General features: G+C 28.8%; 2 protein-coding genes and 1 long non-coding RNA gene across 5 annotated transcripts; 1 reads left to right on the top strand and 2 right to left on the bottom strand.

Moving 5' to 3' along the window:
* Positions 1-2,542: 2,542 nt before the first annotated feature.
* LOC149884114 (uncharacterized) lies at positions 2,543-4,154 on the bottom strand. Its single transcript, XR_016456050.1, has 2 exons — positions 4,031-4,154; positions 2,543-3,849 (listed from the first exon to the last, which is right to left on the bottom strand). It is a non-coding gene; the product is annotated as an uncharacterized LOC149884114 (long non-coding RNA).
* A 3,864-nt stretch (positions 4,155-8,018) lies between these two features.
* Positions 8,019-9,789, top strand: LOC149884113 (uncharacterized). The gene is made up of 3 exons (XM_090099195.1): positions 8,019-8,177; positions 9,104-9,197; positions 9,558-9,789. The coding sequence occupies exons 1-3, from the start codon at positions 8,082-8,084 to the stop codon at positions 9,740-9,742; spliced, it is 375 nt and encodes a 124-aa protein (XP_089955321.1). The 5' UTR covers positions 8,019-8,081; the 3' UTR covers positions 9,743-9,789.
* Positions 9,790-17,279: 7,490 nt separating this feature from the next.
* On the bottom strand, positions 17,280-21,652 carry LOC145183439 (uncharacterized). 3 transcript variants are annotated; one of them, XM_090099053.1, is made up of 6 exons: positions 21,543-21,648; positions 20,583-20,787; positions 20,230-20,323; positions 19,027-19,630; positions 18,284-18,459; positions 17,280-17,654 (listed from the first exon to the last, which is right to left on the bottom strand). In XM_090099053.1, exons 1-6 carry the CDS (start codon positions 21,630-21,632, stop codon positions 17,492-17,494), a joined length of 1,332 nt encoding a protein of 443 aa, XP_089955179.1. In that variant the 5' UTR covers positions 21,633-21,648; the 3' UTR covers positions 17,280-17,491. The 3 variants fall into 3 exon arrangements, with proteins under 3 accessions (XP_089955179.1, XP_089955178.1, XP_089955180.1); XM_090099052.1 differs by having other exon boundaries at positions 18,294-18,459; XM_090099054.1 differs by lacking the exon at positions 20,583-20,787 and having other exon boundaries at positions 18,294-18,459; positions 21,543-21,652.
* Positions 21,653-23,521: the final 1,869 nt, after the last annotated feature.

Genomic DNA, 23,521 nt, shown 5'->3' with positions numbered 1-23,521 from the left:
AGTTTTTTAATCCTATATAAGAATATTCACCATCAGCTACAGAAGCAATAATAATGTTTCGATCAGTTCTAAGAAGTGTTCTAGCATCTTTATGCAAACATAAATTTGATTTTTGAAAATTCTGAAGCAAATTATTTATAGCACTATGAGATATGTTAAATGCAATCGTCCATTGCTTTAACTCATTTGATACACTTTTATTCACTTTTGTTATGCAATTGTTGCCATCAATATCATCACTTTCTAAATCATCATGCAAATAAGCTTTCCATTCGATGTTATCACTAGATTCTTCTAAACTAATGATAGAGTTAGTAAAAAGTAAATTTATATTGTCATCCGACCAGCATTAATTTTTGGGAATTTTAGGAGAAGACTCGGGTAACAAAGTATTTTTGACAATTGGACATGATTTAGAAGAATTAAACACTAAAATATTATTCAACAACTCGGATTCATTGCATGATACTTCTTTCAAAATTCCTGAACTCATAGTAAGGTTACTTACATCTTCGTAATTTTACAAAATGTTTTTCTGTTAATTAATAAAATTAATTTATTAACAAACAATAAATAGATAATAATATAATAAAAAATAATATAAAAAAAGGATATGGGTAATAAAACCTTATTAGGTTATAAATATTCCCCAATTATCAAAATAAATTTATTATAAATTAAATGAAGATAGATTTTATAAATTATATGCGGTAAAAATTATTAACAACATATATGTTGCTTTCTTGCGGCGAACGCAACGTTTCAACTCTACATTTTCTCTTCTAATAAAAAACTCCCATCCACAAAAAATTCACCTTCAATTTATACTTTACAAATCAACTCAAATATGTCCATAAAAATACCGCTCAAAGTATGTTTATAGGATTTTAAGGAAACTGCGCAATGTCCACCCTTTGTAATTGCTTTCGCGCGTAGTGTAATTACAGTATCTCAGACAACTCAAAACCAGTGTTTTCAACTTAATGTTTCAATCAATTTGCAAAAATCAACATAGAATTATCTATAAATAATAACCAAAACATTATAATGAAACTGCAATAACTAAAATACTGTTAGTAAAAAAATTATCGTCAAAAAGATTTTACTATAGTCAAAGAGTAAAAAAATTGTTCTTATCCGACAATCGTAATCTAAAAACGGATAACTGCAACAAAATATTTGAAAAGTATATGCAAAAAAATATATACCACTATTTGAAAAAGAAACAACTTTAAAGCGTAAAAGAAATATAATATTAACAAAATATCGCAAAAACTTTCACAGAAAAAAATGGCAATTTCAAACTTCGCGCATGAGGTAAATTCTAATACAGTCGATATGTGGCGTTAGCACCCGCGAAAACCGTACGGTTCCCGTCTGATTCCCAGTGCCATAACCCGGATGATAACCATACCAGATCCCCGGTTCAATACCGTACGGGATCCGTCTGTATAGGCCAGCTGGGTTATGGCTTGGTGAGCCATTTGTTCTCGTAGTTTCAAAACTCAGCCATTTTTCACGAATGTAAATATGAGCTCCGACGTTTATGTGAAAGAATATTTAAAAAAGCAAATTATGCCAATGATCCGAAGGCATGCTGATCCGCCCGTCATCTGGCCTAATCTTGCATCTTGCCATTTCTAAAAAACCGTAATCGGATGGTATCAACAAAATGGCGTCAATTTTGATACCAATAAAAACAAATCCAGCAAACTTGCTAAAACTTCGAGTAATTGATAAATTTTGGGTAAACATGAAAGTGAACGGCATAAGAAGAGTAAAGTTGCGACAGAAATCAAACAAATCCGCCGAATTTGGGGTGTGGCATCATAAAATTTTAGAAAAACTGTTGCCCAAAAGCTTATGCTAGGTGTCCGCAATAAAGTGAGAAAATACTATAATTAGGTTCAAGATGATGTTTTCTAAAAGCTTTACTGTATTTGAAGAGAAATTTACTATAAAACAAACAAAATAAATAAATATATCAAATTTAAGTATTTCTCGAAATACTTCAAAAACTTCATGGATCATAACCATTCCGGACAGTTTTTACTGTGAAATCGCTAGAAAAATGGTAAGCATCTGCTTCTCGTTGTTTTTTTATTCGAGATGAGACGAGACAATGATCTCCGGGACACAATTTTTAAATCCCGAGACAAAATTATTGTCCCGATTTATAACATTATCCCGGACAGTTTTTTCCTTATTTTTTTCCGGGTCATTTCCGGGACATTTCCTGGTTATTTTTTTCCGGGATATTTTTCGTCTATCTACGGTTTTCCCGGTTCATTTCGAGAAAACGAATCCGAGACGCAGACCCTTAAAAAATGGTGCTCTAATAACACAGTTCAACAAATTTCAACTTTTTTAATCTTCAGAAATATATGCGTACTTTTCGTATAGCATTTTTGTCGCTGATACCAAATCTGTTCTTTTTTTTTTCTTTCACCAGAAGTTTTGAAAATATTCATACTTTAAATTTTCCTGAGTCATCAGTTTTAGCATTATATCAGTATGTAGAAAAATATAATGTTATTAAAAATTACTCGTAAAAAATATATTCATTTACATATTACATTTGAAACAATTCGTTATATATACCCAAATAAACAAAGCTATGCATAAAGATATTTACATTAAAAACGAAGGAATTAACTAAAATTAAATTAAGTTCCTTCTTTTAGCTTTGCTGCAACAACTTTTGAAAATTTCCAAGTAAGATCCAGAAAGCCTGAAGAGTATTTTTTTTCCATTGCCTTGCTCAAAGCTGCCCATCAGTTTTCGAATAATGTTGTTTAACATCTCTTCCACGCCATAGACAAAAGAAGTAGCAGTGTCTTGTAAATCCAGGCTACATTCTCATCAGCTTTCCTATAGCTTTGAGATCTCCACTAATGAACCAAATTCGACTTTCTTATTTAATTGCCTTCATTAAAATTTCCATATTTTCATAAGTTTCTTTTAAATGAACTGAATATCCAAAGGGGTATAGAAGGCAATATATTACAATTATGCAGTAAAACTGCTTTGAGACTCCTTTGCGAAGAATTGATAAAAAGACGCCAGTCAAAAGAATTGAATGGCTGGTCGATCAAAGAAAAGAGTCCCGGAATATCAAGACAAAAGCACAAAAGATCATCCACTGAGAAGAACTCTTTAAAATCAAAATATCTTTTTCTGCAGTATGATATCTTGACATCTTGCTCTAGTAGGTTGTTTTTTTTCAAAATCTGGATGCAAGAATTTCTTCTGGTTTGTTGGACTCTGAATCATTTGATAATGATTGACCGGGCAAATCTTCAGAATATTCTATTTTTTCATCTTCTCAACATAACCGGTAGTTGTGATTCTCTAGATTATAATCTGGATGACAGGGGATGGGTAACAACTCGTCATGTCTTAATGGTCTTCTAGCTAAACCCAAAACAGGGTATTGCATTGTTTAATCTTACCAGAAAAGCCGGAGATGTTTACAATTCAAAAAAAGCAGTAATCTACATGATTTCTTGGCTCCCTCCATATAATTGGAACAGCAAATGGCATTTGCTGTTCCAATTATATGGAGGGAGCCAAGAAATCATGTAGATTTTGAGGATTTCTTTTTTTTTAAAACAATCTCGCAATCCAGTTGAACAGTCTGAACACACATAATGAGGTCCCTATAGTTTATCTTGATTCTATAAATGACATTCGAAGTGGATTCCATACAGCTTCTTTGTGCTATTGCTCTTTGTTGGGGTTCGGTAGTAAATTGGCCTCAAATGTAACAGAATCTGTCTGATTTATTTTTGCATTTGCAGGAAATCTTGATAATTTTTTATTCGTTTTATATCAAATTTACAAGGAAAACTGAAATAAAAATATATTTTATCAATCTGCAAGTGCAAAGAACAATACACATTTTCAATAAAACACAACTAATACACTTATGAAACTAAGAAATATTTAATAATTCAAAAAATTCTTTTGATAGAAAAAAAAAGAACAGATTTGAAATCAGCAGAAAAAATACAATAAGATATAAAGTTACTTCTGAAAAAATTCGTTGTTGACCAGTGTAATTTAACTGCTTAAAATCGATCTGAGTTGAAATATCTTTAAAGCCTCGTTTCATTTTTTTCGATTTTCTTTAAAACTTTTTTATTTTATTAATTCTTAATGTAAAAAAGTTTAATTTTATTAACAAATTTTAATTTAAAAACAAATTATTATATAATAAATTATTAAAAAATTCCATTTTATTATGTCATAAACATTTATTAAACCACGCGATGACGTCAAGTATTTTTACAGTAATTAATATATGGTATGAAGTTGGTAATTATTATCTTATTTTTAGTTACGAATAATTGTCAACTATGTCAGATTTAGTATAAATAACGCTGTTTTCTTAATAAGAATATATATAAACAAGTTACAAAAAAGGCGTTGAATCGATCTTCCTTCCGTCAGTTAAAAACAAAGAAATATTCACAACAATTAAATATTTTTGCATTAAGAATTAAAAAAAAAAGTTTCAAAGTTTAAAATTTAAAGAAACTGAACTTTTCTTTATGACTACAAAAAGTTCATAACAAATATTAAATTTTAACTTTAATTTTTTAAATTTAATTTTTTGCAGTTGCAAAACTTTGAAGTGTACAACAACCGCTATTTTTTTCTGAAAAAATGAAAAACTTTTCATTTACCGTTAATTTCTAGGTTTATTAAAAACTGCTCATTAAAATTTTCTTCTTCTACGGTTCTCTCGGGGTCAATTTAAAGGAATTGTCTATGCTAGAACAACACTTGATTTAAGAAATATTGTTCTATCGAATATACGTAATTTTACTTTAAATATACGTAAAATAAGGAAAACCATTAAAGTTCCCTTATGAGTATGCTTTTATGGGACCGTTTCATAGAAATGCTATTTGGCCTATTCTGCATACATTCGTTAAAAAGCAAGTCTGTTTTATTTTCTCAAAAACTTTATTATCAATGAAATTTAAACGTATGTCAACACTTAGAACACAGAAACATTATACTGTAACACTTGAATTCCTGGAACTCTCCGATATGCAATATTACAATGGCTAGGGACAAATTTTTAGTCTTTAATAAGCTTTTGCTTTATGTAACTTGTTCTTTAAAAGATTTAAATGTCGCCCTTATTGCCTTGGGATTTAAAAATCTCTCAACATTGAAAAACACAATTCCCAATTATTTTGTTGAGTAAAGCAAAAACTTGTAGAATTTGTAGTAAGCTTTCTTTGTCATTTAACAAATGGACTTCACGTAAAGTTATTGCTATATGAATATTATCGTTCGCGTACAAAATTCTCAGTTACTTTGTGCGATTAACAGGTGCAATGCCAGCAGAAAAGTGTATTGAGTCGTTTGTAAAAAGCTTAAAGAGCATTGTCTTGATTTATCAAACAATTTGACGATAAAAATTTTGACACTAACTCGTTCAAGGAACAAGAAGTTAAGAAGGATTTGCAAAAAAGAAGACTTGTGAATTAAAATTCATTTTGGAACAATCATTGGTACGAAATGGTAAGAAAAATGATGGCGATGTTTAGGTGATTTTACAGTGATACATCATGAAGTTGGAAAATGAAAAATGAAGTTGGCTGAAGTTGGAAAACAAACATCTCTTTCAATACTCAAACAATTTTTTCAAACAAAAAAATGCATACCAAAAACATTAACTTATATTTGCCCTGTCCAGATAATTCTTTAGGTCTATCACATGACGAAGTAATAACAATATATATCAGAGGAAGTCTAACCGTTTCTAATTCTGTTTTTATTACAAGCATCACTTGGGCAACGACATATAACTACTTGAACGAAGAAAAGTGTGAGGCAGCAGAAACACCAGGTGGACACATACAACTGCATAAAAAATACAACAGTAAAATAATTGAATTTTAAAAATGCTATTGCAATAACGACCTGATATAATTGTATCCACATCGATAAAATGACAATGGTTCAATTAATAAGGTTGGCGACAGTTCTATAACTATTTTATGATTTTACTAACAAGTTGAGACAAAAGACAAACGTTTATCAAAAGATAACTGGCAGAACCTGTTTCAGGGTTTCAAAATCATGACTCAGAGATCGAAAATGTCCCGATTTATAACTTTATTTCGGGACAGTCTTTTCCTTTGTCTCGTTATTTTTTTCCAGGACATTTCTCGTCTTGTTACACTTTTCCCGGTTCATTTCGAGAAAACGATTCCGAGACGCAGACCCTTATTGTCTATGCTGGAATAACACTTGAATTAAAAAATATCTGCGGGCAAATAGAAAGAGGAAGAGAAGTTTTGAGAAATTTAGGAAGAAGAGGTTTTTTTGAGATATTTTCGAAAGAGAGACTTTGGGAAGAGAGAAAAAACGTTTCATAAGAGATATTTTTAGAAAAAGGAAGAAGCAGTAAAAAAACAAAAAACAAAAAAAGCAGGAGATTTTAAAGTTGAGAATAATTCTAATACAAGTAGAACATTGGTCATGAGTTTGAAAGTAAAAGAGAGAATGTTTTTTTAACGAGATTTGATTGCAGATTACTATCTGTATTTGTAAAGTTTTAAAAGAATATTTTTGAGCTAAACTTTTGAAAATATTTCTTATGTATTATAAAAGACGAAAAAGACCAGTAATAAGTATTATTATAATATTAGATCCGGCAGAAAGTTCTGTCCGTTTTTAGAATAAAACAAAATACAATTTTTTCTTGCCATCAATAAATTTTATTGCCTTTTATCACGCGGTGGCCCTTTCGGATGCCTTTCTACTCACGAATTCCACAAATGCTTAGACTTATAAACATCGCTGCGTCAAACAATTTGAATGACGCTTTACAAAATGATCGATCCAATGCAATCCTGTAAATTTAGGTAGAATATGTCAAACTTATTTGTATACAAAATAAGAGGTAGATTATTAACAACAAACTTGGCAAGTTTTTCCGAAAAATAACAACGTTTTGGCCACGTTTATCCGAGTATGAAATAAACCAAATAACTAACATCAAGTTTACTCATTGGAAGACCCTAATTTGCACAAGTATGTATGTAATCAACCATAATTACTTCTTCAAGATCCGATAAAACCTGCTTTATGAAGAGATATGATTAATCCTGTTAAATAAAGAGCGCCTTTTTAAACAGGATATATCTTTGGTTTTCCTACAGGCTGATCATGGCGACCATTTATTTTGATCTGTAGTGTCGAGCGTGGAAACAAATAGATTTTTGAAGGTTGGATTAAAGTTGCTTCGCCAGTTTGAATTTCATCCAGTGCTTGACAAAACGTTTCATCAGAATATTTAATACAATCATGTTTTTTGGACATATTTTTATATATTTATATATTACTTAAAAAAATATGGACATTATGTAGCACATAAAAATAAAAAGCAGGTCTAAATTAAGTGAAAAATGCTATTTTTTTATTGTACACATTTTACAGCAATTTATTTAGTTTCTAAAAAAATTAAATATGGATTCCATTTTACATTTGATAGGAAAAAATGTTTGAAAGGTTAAAATTTTGACAAAATGTGTACAATAAAAGTACTGCAAAAGTAATGTGCGCCGATAAAAGTACAGTAAAAGTAAGAAAGAAAAAAAATTTACACTGAGAATCTTTTTTTTTTTTCTTACTTTTACAGAACACTGTGTAAAAATTTTTTCAGCATCACCGGATAGGTGTATTTACAGAGATGTAATAAAAAACGATAAATTTCCAGAATGTTGTCAAAGTTAAATTGAAGGCAAAAGTTAGGCGATTCTACGGTAGCTTTAGAAAGTGCAGTTATCTCTCAAATAAAAAACTACTTTTAATCAATGTAAATGCTAGAAAAATAATGGTAACTATTTTTTACTGAGGGAGAACTTTTGAAGTTCAAACTTTTAGTATAATACTGAAATTAACTAAATTTTAAAACATTTTTTACACTGCAAACAAATATTTTATCTATTTGAACAACTTTGACAGGTCTTTAAATATCGTTTTAAAACTTTGAAACAAAGTAACTTATCTTTTTTGTGTATGAATATCTTTTTAAACCTTTTTCACCAGTTTCGAGGATGATATTAGAGTTAATATTAAGCTTTGTATTGTTTGATTGTTACATGTCGGTACCTTTAGAACGTCAGGGCTGCCGGTCGCTGTTAAGCAACAATGTAAGAACATTTTAAACTTCTTTTTAACTTATGTAAGACGGGAGGAAAAACTTTTGTGTAGGTAAAGTTAGTTAGTTTTTTTCAGTGATGTAGTTAAGGCCAGCGTTTAAGGCCATGGATAAGATCAGCATTCTCGAGTCCAAGGGCAAGGTTAAGGTCATTGCCATTAAAGACCAAGGTACATAGAGTTAACACCTGAGAGCCAGAGAATCGTAGCATTATTACCCATAAGCCACTTAACACATAACAAAATTTACTTTACCAACACTAATTAATATAAAACGAAGCGTTGTTCAAATAAGGATTTTAAGTAAAATGATTTTTATGAAGTTAAATATCAGATCAGATGAAAGCAAGTTTGTGATCTTGTTACATTCCCTTAACAAATATGATGTTTTCAAATGGTAATGTAACGTTCGCAAGTTTCATGCTTGATTTTTAATCCTTTTAACTTTTTTTTTTGAAAGTTATAACTGGTCGTAAAAATCTATAGCTATGGGCAATTTTGGTGCATGTGTAGCTTTTTTTGAAGCTGTATTTATCTTTAAATTAGACAGCATATGTTGATTACTGAAAAATCTTTAATTTCCAATATCTCTAAAAGTGCAAACACCAAAAACTTCCAAAATACTTCAAATTGATGTTATAAAACTATATCTAATTTTTTTTTTTTTTATTAATTGCAGAAATATTTTTTTTGTCCTAAAAATATAAAAGGAACAGCTGTAAAGTTTTTGCTGCTGCTTCAAAAATCAAGAAATAAGCCTTGAGGGTAAGGTCACGGTCTCTAGGACCACATCTCTGGTTTCTATTCACTTTCTTTGTTAAATTTATCATACCGTTCTAAAAGTCCAACCACTTTTAGAAGATCATAGATTTTGATTTTATGTAAGATTTTGCTATTTTATCTTCAAAAAAAACTTTAGGTTTGTGTTGCGTACGAAAACTTAGAGAAAGGCATTAACAGTGAACAAAAACGAAGTCAAACTGATAATGATAAAAACAGCTACCTGATAAAAGGTATGAAGAAAAATTTGAACTCAAAATTTTTTCAACGCAAAAACACGTCATGAACTTTAAAAACTTCTCAATACCGTTCTTCCTTATGTTAAACAAAATTCGATATTCCGCTGTTAAGTTCTGCATAAAGTGTAAATGTAAGTTCTGCATAAAATGTAAATGTAAGTTCTGCATAAAATGTAAATGTAAGTTCTGCATAAAATGTAAATGTAAGTTCTGCATAAAATGTAAATGTAAGTTCTGCATAAAATGTAAATGTAAGTTCTGCATAAAATGGCACCTTCGTTTCCAGGTGAAAGCTTTTTTTGTGATTTATTGAATGTTTTTCTGGATTTCGAAAGAAATTTTTTTTTGTTTCAGCGCTAATGTCTAAGTTGCAGTTTGCTATTGACTTGGGTTTATTAAAAGTTATTCCTTTTTTTGGAGAGACTGTACGTGAATTTGTTGTGAATCATCCAGATTGTGTGGAGCGATCCCTTAATGAAGGAATACGTGGTATAATTCGAATCGGCCTAATCATCTATCGAAGAACTGTATACGATTAGATAATTAGTTTTTATAAAAAAAAGTTTGCTTCAAATTTTATATATATATATATATATATATATATATATATATATATATATATATATATATATATATATATATATATATATATATATATATATATATATATATATATATACACACACACTCTTGTATTTGTTCTATTTTTACTTTTTTTTGGGTCCCTCGAGGTGCGCTACTGTATAAATGTATTTAGTACTTTGCTGTGTATAAATTAAAGCTTAATAGACTAAAAACTAAAAGATGAAACAAGAATTAGCTGTGCAATTTCAAAAAAATGAGGTACAAGACCATCTTGAATGATGAAAAAATAAAGAAATAAAAAAATTTCTCTCGACGATTATGTGCTATTTATGATCCAAGTGATACATGAGAACTAATTGTTTATTAAAATTAAGTTGCCTTAATTAGTTATTTTGGTGTAATATTTTTTCGAAATACAATTCTTAATATTGCTTAGGAATAAAATCTTTTGCGGTTTCAAAACTGCTTTGCGCATTTTCAATTGTTTCGCTTTTTTTTCGATTGTTTCGCTTTTTTTTCGATTGTTTCGCTTTTTTTTCGATTGTTTCGCTTTTTTTCGATTGTTTCGATTTTTTTTCAATTGTTTCGATCATGAATAAAGTGAGTGTACCTAGCTCAGATACTTAATAGGATGCTGATTTTCAACTCAATCATAGTCAGAACCAGTGGAATGTTAATGTAATGGCGCACCAATTTGGTTTCTAAGTTATAATTATTGTCATAAAGCGATAATTTAGTTGATTATTGTTTGAAAAGGGTTGTCACATGAGTTTGTAATTTGATCTGCATCTCAATCCGCTTCATGTTCTGTAAAAATTTCTTTTTCTGTCTTTTTTGTCATATTTAAACAAGCAAGAATTTGAATAACAAAAAGTAATAAAAAAAAGTCTACATAAGAGTAAACTAATAATTTTATACTTTTGTCAGAGGTTCTCACCATTTAAAGGCTTGAATTTATCTAATTAATATATAAATTAAATTTATGTAATAAATTTGAAGCTTATGAATTGTGAATATATATATATATATATATATATATATATATATATATATATATATATATATACACAATATATAATGTATTGTTATAGTATGATAATAAAAATACTCTTGTTCGTTTGAGAGTGCTCGATACTATTTAATAATAGAGCAATATTTATTTATTTATTTATTTGTATAAAATGAATAAAAACATCTTTTTATGGAACTCTGAGTTTCATGCCTTTCGGCAATCATCAGCCATAGTGTATGTCGTTACTTAAAAACCATTTAAAAATTACAAATTAAAATCACGGTAGAACGAGTTCTGACGTTACTAAACCGAAACTAAACAAAAAGACGTCAAAGGTTTTAGTCCCTGGTGTCGAATAAGGATAGCAAAAATTTCTTTGCATGACGGCACTTTGATATTATTTCATATCTTTTGTTAAGTAAGTTTTCTCCTTTGTATGATAATATATGAAATTTTTCGCGGAGACAAAGATTACAAACTTTTGCTGCTTGATTGTAGGGTTTGCATTGTGCTACAATCTTCCATGTAATCACCGGTTTCAGATTTTTAGATTTTAGCATCCATATTTCTTTGGAAAGTTCGGTGTCATTTTTATATTTAAGTGCGTTGAAAGATTTAAGATGGTTGGCATATCTAAGTTTAAATGAAGTTTCACTTATACCGAAATAAACTTTGTCTTTGAATTGAGGATCCCCAGAATTTACAGTGGCTTGGTATACGACATTGCTAGAAAGGCATTGGTTATTTAACGGACAATTTTTTTTGTCTATGCAGTTGCATTCTTTTGTTGTTTTATATTTATTGCTTTGAAGAATTTTGTTATTATGTGCATTTATTAAAGAATTGATATTAGGCATGCAACTATAACTAACTTTAATATAGTTTCGATTAAAAATTTTATGAAGCCTGTGTCCTACTGGAAAGTGTTGGTCGATTAAAGCTAAGAAGCGCTTTCCAATATTAGTTTCAACATTTTTGCTAAACGGGGGGTTATACCATATAATGTTACGTTTACGATGTTTACTTTGATGTTTGTCTATTTGCGGTTGGTAGGTGAGTTTTGAATTGTATCCTGATTTACGTAAAGCCTCTTCATACGGAAGAATAGAGTTATTGAACACAGTTTCATTTACTGCCATAGTTGATAATCTTGACTCAAGAGTGCAAGGGATTTCTTTTATTATATTAGGTGGATGGTTTGAATCAGAATGAACATACAAAAATTGGTTATTAGGTTTACAATATGGTTGATAAGAACTGTCGATCAGGTTCAATGTTACATCCAGATAATTGACAATTTTAATATTAGATTGAATGGAGATATTTAGGTTGTTACCTTTAAAAACATGCGTAAAATGCTTTTTAATTTTCTCCATTTGTTGGCCGCTTTTGTTTTCAAAAATAGCAAGTATCTTTATATTGTTTCAGCTTTCTCAATATTACGATAAAAATAATTTTGGCTTGTATCGTGATGACGGACTTGCTATTTTTTATTATCATACTATAACAATACATTATATATTGTGTGTATATATATATATATATATATATATATATATATATATATATATATATATATATATATTCACAATTCATATATATATATATATATATATATATATATATATATATATATATATATATATTGATTGGTTATGTATTATATCAAAATAATACAAAGCTCTTGTGCGTAAAAGAGTGCTCAATATTATAATAATAGAGCAATATATATATATATATCTGTTATTTAAATGGAGAAAAACAACATTTTAATAGTACTTAAAGTTTCGTGCCTTACGGCAATCATCAGCTATTAATTACAAATTAAAAACGTAAAAAACCGTTTAAAAACGAATCAAATTTACGGTAGAACGAATTCTGACGTAATGAGCAAAAAGACGCAATCATTTAGTCTTCAGTATCAAAAAAGGATAAAAGGAACTTGTTAGCATGTCGACATTTAGATAATATTTCGCTTCTTTTGTTGAGTAGGTTGTTTTCTTTATGCGATAAAATTTCAAACTTCTCGTGAAGGCAAAGGTTACAGGTCTTGGTTTCAGGGTTGGAAGGTTTGCATCGCTTTACAATTCTCCACTTTATTATAGGTGTGATGGCTTTTTCTTTTAATTTCCAAATTTCCTTTGAAAGTTCTGTATCATTCTTATACCTGACCGTATTAAAAGATTTTACATGGTTAGCATATCTTAGTTTAAATGGTGTCTCGCTAATGCCAAAATAAACTTTTTCTTTGAGTTCAAGATTTTCGGAACTCACGATAGCTTTATAAACGATGTTGCTTAATAAACATTGATTGTTTAAAGGGCAAGTAGTTTTGTTAGTACAGTTGCAAGTGTTTTTTGGTATGCTTTTTTGGTCTTGTAAAATTTTGTGGTTATGCGAATTAATGATGGATTTTACGTTTCGCATACAGCTATAACTTACCTTGATCGAATTTCTATTAAAAATTTTGTGCAATCTATGATTTACCGGGAAGTGAAGGTCAACCAATGCAAGTAAACGGTTTCCTATTTTTGTTTCCACGTTTTGACTGAATGGAGGGTTAAACCATATAATGTTTCGCTTGCGATATATATAATAGCTGATGATTGCCGTAAGGCACGAAACTTTAAGTACTATTAAAATGTTGTTTTTCTCCATTTAAATAACAGATATATATATATATATATATATATATATATATATATATATATATATATATATATATATATATATATATATATATATATATCCTTTCGATTTTAAAATTCATTGATTTTATATTTATAATTTCATATATAAAACTGTGAATAATTACAAACAAAAGTATCTAGAAATAATTTAACTAAACATGACAAAAAAAGAAAAAAAATAATACTTCAAATGTCCGCTTTTTGAATTGATCACAGAAGCATTTAGTTGGTATAAATTTGTAATAAAATTTTGTGAAATATTGGCTCACTTCCTTTTATTAACATTCGGAAACATTCTTCAACAATTTTGAGGGTATGTTCGACCTTTTTTTTTTATATTCGACCTTTTTTTATACAAATAATCCAAAACATGTTCAAAAATGTTCAAATCTGGAATTTGAGAAGGACAGTTTATTACTTCGAGAACTCTCTCCTCACAAATCTCCAGTAAATATTTTTTGGCCACTCGAGAACAATGTTTGGGATTATTGTCATGTAGTATAATGAAATTTTTACCAATAAGTTTTATTCAAGATGGTATTGTATGATATTTTAAAGTTTCCCCATATTGTTCTTATGTCAGTTTGCCATCAATTCTGATTTAATTACCGATTCAAATGATAACCCCTAACAAGATTAGAACCTATCCCATACTTCTTTTTAGATGTAGACAACCAGGGCTTCTCCTACCCTTCTTCTTACATAATGTCGTCTTCTGCTGCCGAAAAATTCAAATTTTGATTCAAGTATAGAACACGGTTTAACACTTCCTGCGTCCAATGGTTCTTTTACATAGTACATTTAAGACTTTTTTTTTATAATTCCGCGACATTAAAAAAAGGATTTCGATCTGCAACACAAGGTGTTTTTAACTCGGCTTTTATCAAATGTTGTCGAATGCAAGATGAGGAAACGTTGGCAACAGTCGCAGATTGAATGTTTTGGGGCAGTTCACTGGAGATTTATTACCGATTTCGCTGAGACACATTTTTAAATACTTTATGTCGTGTTTCGTAAGCTTTGGAGGTCTTCCACTTCGAGTTTTATCCTCAAAAGATTCCGTGTTTTTAAATTTTTCCCTGCTGTCCTTGAATACTTTGGTTTTTGGACAATTTGTCTTTGAGAAGACTTCTTCAAGAAGGACAATTTTTTTTACATTCCAGTGGTGGAAATTTACCCATTTAAACATTTTAAACATAATAAACACAACAATTAATAAACAAAGATGCTAGAGCCAACTAAAAATAGACGAGCTGTAAAATTCAAAATTTATTTTTTGGAATATTTAAAATATATTAAGAGAGAGAGGAAAAAATAAACCTGCTCAAATTAAGAACACTGCTCTCCTTAACTATTAAACAATAAGAAAAAAAAAACAATAAGAGCTTTTATCTTTTTATTGCGGAAAAAAGTTGCATCGTAGTAAATTTAACTCTCCTTTTTAATAAAACATTAAAAAAAAATTTAAACTTTAAATAATTGTTATGATATAGAGATTTTAAAAGTTCGTTTTAAACTGATTCATTATTTTGCTTAATTTTTGTATGAAAATTTGCCATGGAAAAAAAAAAGTTAGTCAAAAAATCAAACAACGTGTTATTGGCTTTAATGTGGGAGGTCACTCTAATAATGAAAATTCTCGAATTTTAAATTGTGTTTGACCTTCATGTGTAAGTAGAACTATTGCCAAATTTAACGAAACTGGTAACGAAACTGGTTGTTTACTGCTGACAAAAAGCGTTCTGGACGATCAACAATAACAAGTATAACTGGTGATTGTTCTATTTACAGAAAAAATCCTTAATACTCAGCAAAACAGATGGCACAAGAAGTAAACCTGGCACTTAAAAATCAAATATAAAGAAAAACAGTTAATAGAAGACTAATAGACCATAAATTGTGGTGTTATTTTGCTGCCAGAAACTCATTATTAAAACCAAAAGACCGTTTAAAAAGAATTGAATTTCGTAAAGCATTTTTAAAAATGAGTAATTATGAATTAAGAATTGTTTTTAGTGACGAATCAAATTTCGCCGCACAGTGAGTCAAGAAGGTAAAAAAACGGAAAAATTTATATAACCATCAGATATAAACATGTGATACATCAGTACTAGAACTTTTGGGTCAGAAAACCTAAATTTGTTATTAGAAATAAACTTTACTCATACCTAAGACGCGTACTACGCGCGCTTATGTGTTTCAGTGCCATTTATGCTCGCAAACAATCATTTAATTAAAAAAGTAGGATTCTTCGATCTCAAATACCACGTATACAATACATACCACATATTTTTAAAGTAAACTTAACGTGTATCTAAGGCGCGTACTACACACGAGTATGCTTGTGAGAGCATTTTACACGCACGAAGATAGATATAAACAAAAATATTTGGGTCCTTCAAGCCAAAGCGTCCAAATATACTAAAATAAAAGATTTGGATTTAAAAAACCAAAATACCGTACTATCTTACTATTATATGACCAAAACAAAAAAAAAAGAAAGAAGTATTTTTAGCAAAAACAGCTTTATTTTGTTATTGCATCATTAAAAAAGACGAAACATTAGGGGGAAGTGGTTTTCCATTTTCATATTTGTGGTTTTTGAAACTAATGCGGTTAATGAAACTATTATTTTCAGGGGTTGCCTTCTGCTACTTCTAACTTTACCTCAAACTCGACCAGTCAATTCATTTCAGCTTTAAGATGTTCATCTTCATTTCTGATCAACTCTTTCGTTTCTTTTTGATATTGGAGATGTATATAATAATGATGTGTACTAGAGGGTTTCTTATTCAACCATACTGTTTTCTTTATGATGGTTAAGTTAAGTAGAACAATAGCTGCCTGAAAAAGACTTTGTTCGTTAACTTGGGTTTCGCCAATATTTGTACCAGTATACTTTTGTTTACACACACTCAGGAGACACCATCTAAACCCCCTTTAAAGTAAAGTACACCTTAAAACCTTCCCCCACTTTCAGCAAATATTCTCATAGAGTCTTGGCGTTCAGTAAAAGTTAGAATCCTTGTCAGAGTATGGTTAAACATACTCTGTAGAGGAGTTGAAGCAGATATTTCTGTCAGAACTACACCCTCAGGATAACATTTCTGTCTTTCATTCTTAGTTTTATGAAGTAAAGGATAAGTATCTGCATTCTGTATTATGGATGAATTTCTGATCATTTGATGCTGTTCATCGAAATATCACACTGAATTTAAAGCTTAAGGCATCTTCAATCTTCATTTTTATTGGAAAACTAACCTCCATGCTTTTAACTTTGTCAGGATTTCCCAATAAGCAGACACTATTTGGTCCAATAGCGTACCAGGCTTGGCTGCCACGCTGTACCAGGTCTGGCACGCCAGTGCTGTGCCAGCGCCGGGTTGCCCATTGGTTTTGCAATGGCCCGGTATCCGTAAGCCAGTACTGGTTCAATTCATGGCCAAGGCTGGCAACCAGCGCATGTTGCAACGTGGGTCCATTAAAGGCCCACATTATGCGTTTACCTAATTATTCAATTTATCGTAATTAAACATATACTTAATTATTTAAATTATACATACCTAAATATATAATTATAAATAAATTATATAAAAATATTACCTAATTATTATATTTATATTTACAATATCTATTTTTAAATTTTTTTAACAAGGTGGTAAGTTAACAATAAAAAATAGTTAAAAGTGGTTAATAAATAATTCAACAATTTATGAATGTTTTCCTAATTATGTACTTTTTAGGTATTTTATTTTAAAAGTTAAAGAAATTCAAAAAAAAAAAAAAAAAAAATTACATGCTCATATACCATTAATAATAGAAAAACTTGTAAAGCTTAAAATAATGCCAAATATACAATTAACATACAAAACATATAAAACAGATAATGTAAGACACCCTAAGCACATTAATCTTTGTCAGATTCGTTAGAATTAGAGCGTTCAAATCGTGGTAATGATAATCGCGGTTTCGATGTTAATGATTGGACGGTATGGTTCAAATTACCACGACTTTCTGTTGAACTGGCTTTCAGAATTGACTTTCTTTCGGCTCTTTCTTTTCTGCCTCCATTTTTGTCGAGAGCTCCAGACAAGAAAGCCACAATTGCCTTTTGAATTTCGCTGTCTGTGGCATCTTTTGTTGGCAAATTTCTTCGTATTGCTTCTACAAACATGAAACAATCATATACAAAGTGTTTTTACAAAAAATTTTACAAATAATATAGCCTTTGTTTACGTACGTACTAATAGTTTTGTTATACTATACGTAAAATGTATTATACACGCTGTATTTTACACTCTGCATGCTTAAATTTTTATTTCATAATTTTTGTAAGTAAACTTCGAACAAATAGCAACTATTTGGTCGAATTACAACTTAAAAAAACAACAGATATGTAGTAATAATGTAGTATAAATACAACAGAAAAAGGCTAATATTATATATTCATTCTGATTTAATGAAAACTCTAAACAAGTTCATGCAAGTAAAACTAATCATGCAGTAATGAAGGGATGTACGATTTCCTAATATAAATTTACCGTTTCAATTGATAAATGTTATATATATTATATATAACAAGACAATTTTTCATTTTTTAAATATACATAACACATCCATAAATAGTCAAGGAAGCTAAATAATCTTTAAGATATTCACAAAATATTCTGAATAACGTCAAACATATTTAAAGATTTTAGTATATGACAACTATTAGAATTAAATAAATGACAATTAATTAAAGAAAACAATTGCATACAATTACTTTTAAATATTTATATTTAATAACTTACAATAACTTACTTTCAATAACTTGGCAAAATTTAAGAGCTCGGAAAGACTTTTTATTAAGTTCACCTTGTCCCGTCCAATTCAATTTTTTTGCCACTTCATTATTTATTACGGATGATAGCATTCGCTTTGTGGCTTCCTTGAGATTTTGCCTGCCTTTTGCTGCTACTCCCTTTACCTAAAAAAAACTGTTACTCTTAATAAAACAAATTTTTTTTTTTTTTTATTAACTTATAAAATCATTTGCAATATACTACAAATTAATTACAGATGTGATTAAGATTTTTTTGACTTTAGAAATATTTGATTAGCTCTTTCAATAAATCCTTTAAAAAAAAAGTAAAGTTCTATACCTAACCAATTACCAGTTGTAAAAAGATAATTTTTATGTAATTACATATATTAATAACCATTACAATTAGTTCTCAAACTTTCATAAGCATTTTTTAGACAACTTAATCAGTATGGCTCTTTATTGACAAAGATTATGTCTTAAGGTTTTACAATTTGAAAAAAATTGTAAATAGCATTTTTACTGTTTCAGAATCACTAATATATACACAAATCAATAGCCTCTTACAAAAATCATTGCTTTAAAATGATTATTTGAATTATGTTGTTAGGTTAAGACATAAGTCAATGGTCCGCTTGAAAATTTTAACTATATATAAATTAAAAAAACTTAAACTATTAAATTTGGAAAAATAATTATTAAAATCATGTTTGAAACAATTCTAAAGCTTACAAGCTTAATAAAAACAATTTTATCCTGCTTTAGTGCATCCTCAAGTTGCTGCAATTGTTCGATGTCACAAACCGGTAAATCAAGAGAATCAAATATATCATCATCATCTTTACCACCTTGTGTAAGAGTCTGTAACATGGCAGTGTTGTTGTTCACTTGCTTCTGTAGATTATTCATAGCAGCTTTAAGTTCCACCTGAAGAAGAATAATCTTGTTCAAAGTGGCATTCATTGATGAAAAGGCAGTAGTTGATGAAACTAATGAAACAGTTTCAGCATTGTGAACAAGCTCAGACTCAAGCTGTTCTCTATTAACATTATTATTACTGTCATTTGAGGAATTATTTTGAATCTGGCTAGTTAATAATTCTTCTTTTGAAACAACTGCTTTTATTAATGTTTGATTGGCATCAGGAAATGGAGGAGGTATTGGTGCACGAGAAGGAGATAATTTTTTTTTTGCTGTTCTATCACTTTTTTCAATCATGTCCCATTCTTTATTGACTATAGGAGTAGGTGGTAGCAGATAAGATTTTTTAAATTGTGGTTGTTCATAATAATCTTCAGAGTCACTATCATAATTTTCAGCAGGATACTTTTGTATTCTAAACAAATAAGTCATATGTTTAAAAATGATTTAAAGAAATCCATCTTATGGTATCTAATAAATACCCTAAAGTATACATTATGAAATGCCATATAAGACCTTAAGATATTATAACACAGCAGTGAAAACAATTTCAAGGTTAAACATTGACTGAGTAAATAAATTTATACATAGTCAACAAATAATAATATAAACTTAGTAAAACATTTGTTTTACTTAAGGCCAAATAAAAAAATATATATACATAAAATAAAGGTGGAATAAATACATATATAATGTGAATTTTAATAAAAAAAAAAGAAGATCTTACAAGGATGCATCAATATTTATGCAGCCCCGGTCATAAACCTGGCCCTGGCTACGTTTTATCAACCTGATAGCTTGCTACAAACAAGTAAATTTATTTAACTAGCAAATTAATGTATGGATAAATTTTTATATTTATTGGATTATGAACCAACCTACACAATATCATTTAACTAATTTACTGCTACAACACCAAGCAATCGCCACTATATTATGCAACAAGTAAAGCAATACATTTCACTTTAAAAATATGGTGTGTATCAAATTTACATATAAATTATAGTAGCTTACCGTTTGGGGCGCAATCTTTGGCTTTCGGTGTCACTCTGCACATCTGATGTGACAGTAGCTTTAGAAAGGCAAAATTGAGCCTTCCCATAAGATTCTGAAAATTGTAGAAAAATTAATAACACAGCTTAAAACCATTGTATTAAAGTAACTGGATTTAAATTTGTGGCACAAGTTTAATGGAAGTACAATTAATTAGATAAATGATAAACTATAAACACATCTAGACATCATTTAAGAAGTAGAATACCATTTTATTATACATTTTTAGAGAAAACCTAAAACAATAACTTTACATCCTATCATAAAAAAGAGAGTATTTAATTGTTTTTTAAATTAAAATATGAGTGCATTACCTTTTGTCCCTAAAATTCTGACTGAATGCTTTCTCCAATTATCAGTTGGCATTTCTTCCTCCTTGGCAGCTTTATTGTTTCTTTGCTGGCTTGTATAAGGAGGCCAATAACACATATCCTTACCGATCAGCCATGCACCTGGTACAATTGCAACATCATCATTTTCATCAACAAAAGCAACAATTGCAAAACAATTTTTATCCATCTACAATACAGAACAATAAATCCAACACAAAATAAACTTCAAGCCTTTTGTAATCAACTCAGTTAAATAAATAATTTAAACTTATCTTATTTTAAATGTGTTAAATTTATTTAAAGTTTAAATTTCAATTCTTATTAATCTTAAAAATAATAACCACATTACAAATCAATTATAATATCGTATAGGATACATAAATAACATATATAAAAAACTTCTTTCTTTATAGGTTTCAAATTAAATTATTTACTTTTTTCTTATAAATACTATTATAGTACAATTATTATTACTTAACAAATAATGTTATTAAATAACAATGTTATTTATAGTGAAAATTAATATTGTTATTAATAATATTATTATCGATAGTGAAAAAGTAATAACAATGATTATATTATTTATAAGGAAAAGTAAAATAAATAACTTACTTTGAAACCTATAAAAATTTTGTAACACATTTATTTGTGTGCTTGTATTATTTGATCCTCATATTTTATTTATTAATAAATTGTGAATAGATTTTTTATTAAAATAGCTTGTTTTTGATCTCATATATATATATATATATATATATATATATATATATATATATATATATATATATATATATATATATATATATATATATATATATATATATATATATAAACTATTAAAGAAAAGTGTTATAGAGGAATTGGAAGATTATATAATTTACAAAATAATAACATTAAAAAAATAATATCAAAATAAAACATGTAGTTATAAATTCAACAAACCTTAAACTTTTTCAATGGATTCAATAATGAATGGATAATAAAAATTGATCTTTTTATATCAGTCAAAAATAAGGAAGTCAGACAAATCATTATAATGCCTAAAATTAAAAAAAGTCAGACAGAAGAATCACACAGAGTTATTAATGCAATAAAACAAATAATTAGAGATAATTAAAAACATTTTACTTGTTAATACTCTTTTATTATTATTGCAATATATATATATATATATATATATATATATATATATATATATATATATATATATATATATATATATATATATATATATATATATATATATTTATACACACACATAATATGATTTTTAATTTAAAATAAATATTTATAGGCTGTATATATATATATATATAACATAATAACTTAAACAAAAACAAAATACACATTTTTATAAATAACTTTATTGTAGTAAGCAATATATACAAAAAAAATGTAAAAAAATTATATGGAAAAAATCTTAAAAATGTAACATGGGTATAGCAGCATAGTTAGTTTTAAAAGGTAAAAGAACATATTTCCTTTTTATTTCTGACAGTGAACAGTAAAACAATGCTGCATTCAAACACGATACTTTAAAAATGTTTATGGCTGATGAATTGCAAGGGTATATAAATAAATTTTCAATGTTTTCAAACACTCTATATATGATACACACATCATCAATCGCTTTCACAATATTCATCACTACAATTATTTTGTCATCATTTAAGCTAAAGCAATTATCACCATCAGTTATTTTGATACAAAAATGTTTCATTATAGTGTTAACACAATAATGAATTGGCGGTACGCCAATTGGCGTACTTAGCTGGCGTGCCACTTAAGATACGCTTATGACCCGATAATGGCTAGCCAGTTCTGGTGCGCCAGCTACGGCACTTAACTGGATCACACGTATTTATTCGGAGCTGGCTCCCCAGCCCTGGCTCAATATGGTCCTGCTCATTGGGTTGTGGCATTTTTTATGACAACAACAAAGTCTTATTGTACCAATATTTATTGTACCAAGGTTACAAGGTGGAGGTGGTTCAGTTGGTAATTGGGGCTGCGTCACATGTGATGGCCCAGCTCTACACATGTCATACCACGGTCGAATGGGCCAACACAGATAAATTGATACCCTTAAAAAATATTTAATGCCTACCAAGGATTTTTTTTTTGATAACGGGTCCGAGTGGATGTTTCAACAAGACAACGCTCTATGCCATAATAATGCAAAATCTGTAACAGAATTGCTAGAGCAAAACAATATCAAGATACTTCAGTGGCAAGCGTTAGATCACCTGATCTAAACCCAATTGAAAATATTTGGACCGTGCTGGACCGAAAACTTACCAAGAACTAGTAACTTCAGCTGAAAAAAAAATCGTTTTGCGGTTTAACAATTGAATATTGTCGTAAGCTTTTCGATTCTGAAGATGTACATTATATATAGAAAAGTGGTCACATTCCTTATTAAGGTTCGGCCTAAAAACCACTTCAAAAATCACTTCAAAAACCGAGAATGCTAAACATATGAGAAGCTTTTTTTTTAATTGCTTTTCTTTTTTTTTTTCTCTTAACATATTCTAAATATTCTAAAAAGTAAACTTTGCATGTGAACTAACTAAAAAAATTTATCTTTGCTTTCATTTTTAAGTTTTAAAGAAAAAAAATTTAATTACGCTGCGTGATAAACTTGTGAGTGGTGTTGCGTGTGTGTGTGTGTGCATATATATATATATATATATATATATATATATATATATATATATATATATATATATATATATATATATATGCCAATTATCTATATTATTTTATAATTTTTTTTGATAAGGGGAATATTTTCGAAGGGTCATAAAAAAAAGAAGTGTTCATATAACCTAGACCTCTGGGTAATATGAGCACTTCAAACAAGTAGATGAAAAAGTGATAAATTTCCCACAAAAAAAAATTCAAAATGATGCATTTAATAA

The sequence above is a fragment of the Hydra viridissima genome, unplaced genomic scaffold (genome assembly GCF_058129835.1).
Source record: "Hydra viridissima isolate aposymbiotic clone 2 unplaced genomic scaffold, HvirCarnegie_v1 scaffold_9, whole genome shotgun sequence".
Lineage (NCBI taxonomy): Eukaryota > Metazoa > Cnidaria > Hydrozoa > Anthoathecata > Hydridae > Hydra > Hydra viridissima.
The sequence above is the reverse complement of the archived record's forward strand: the minus strand, read 5'-3'. Positions and strand labels throughout refer to the sequence as shown.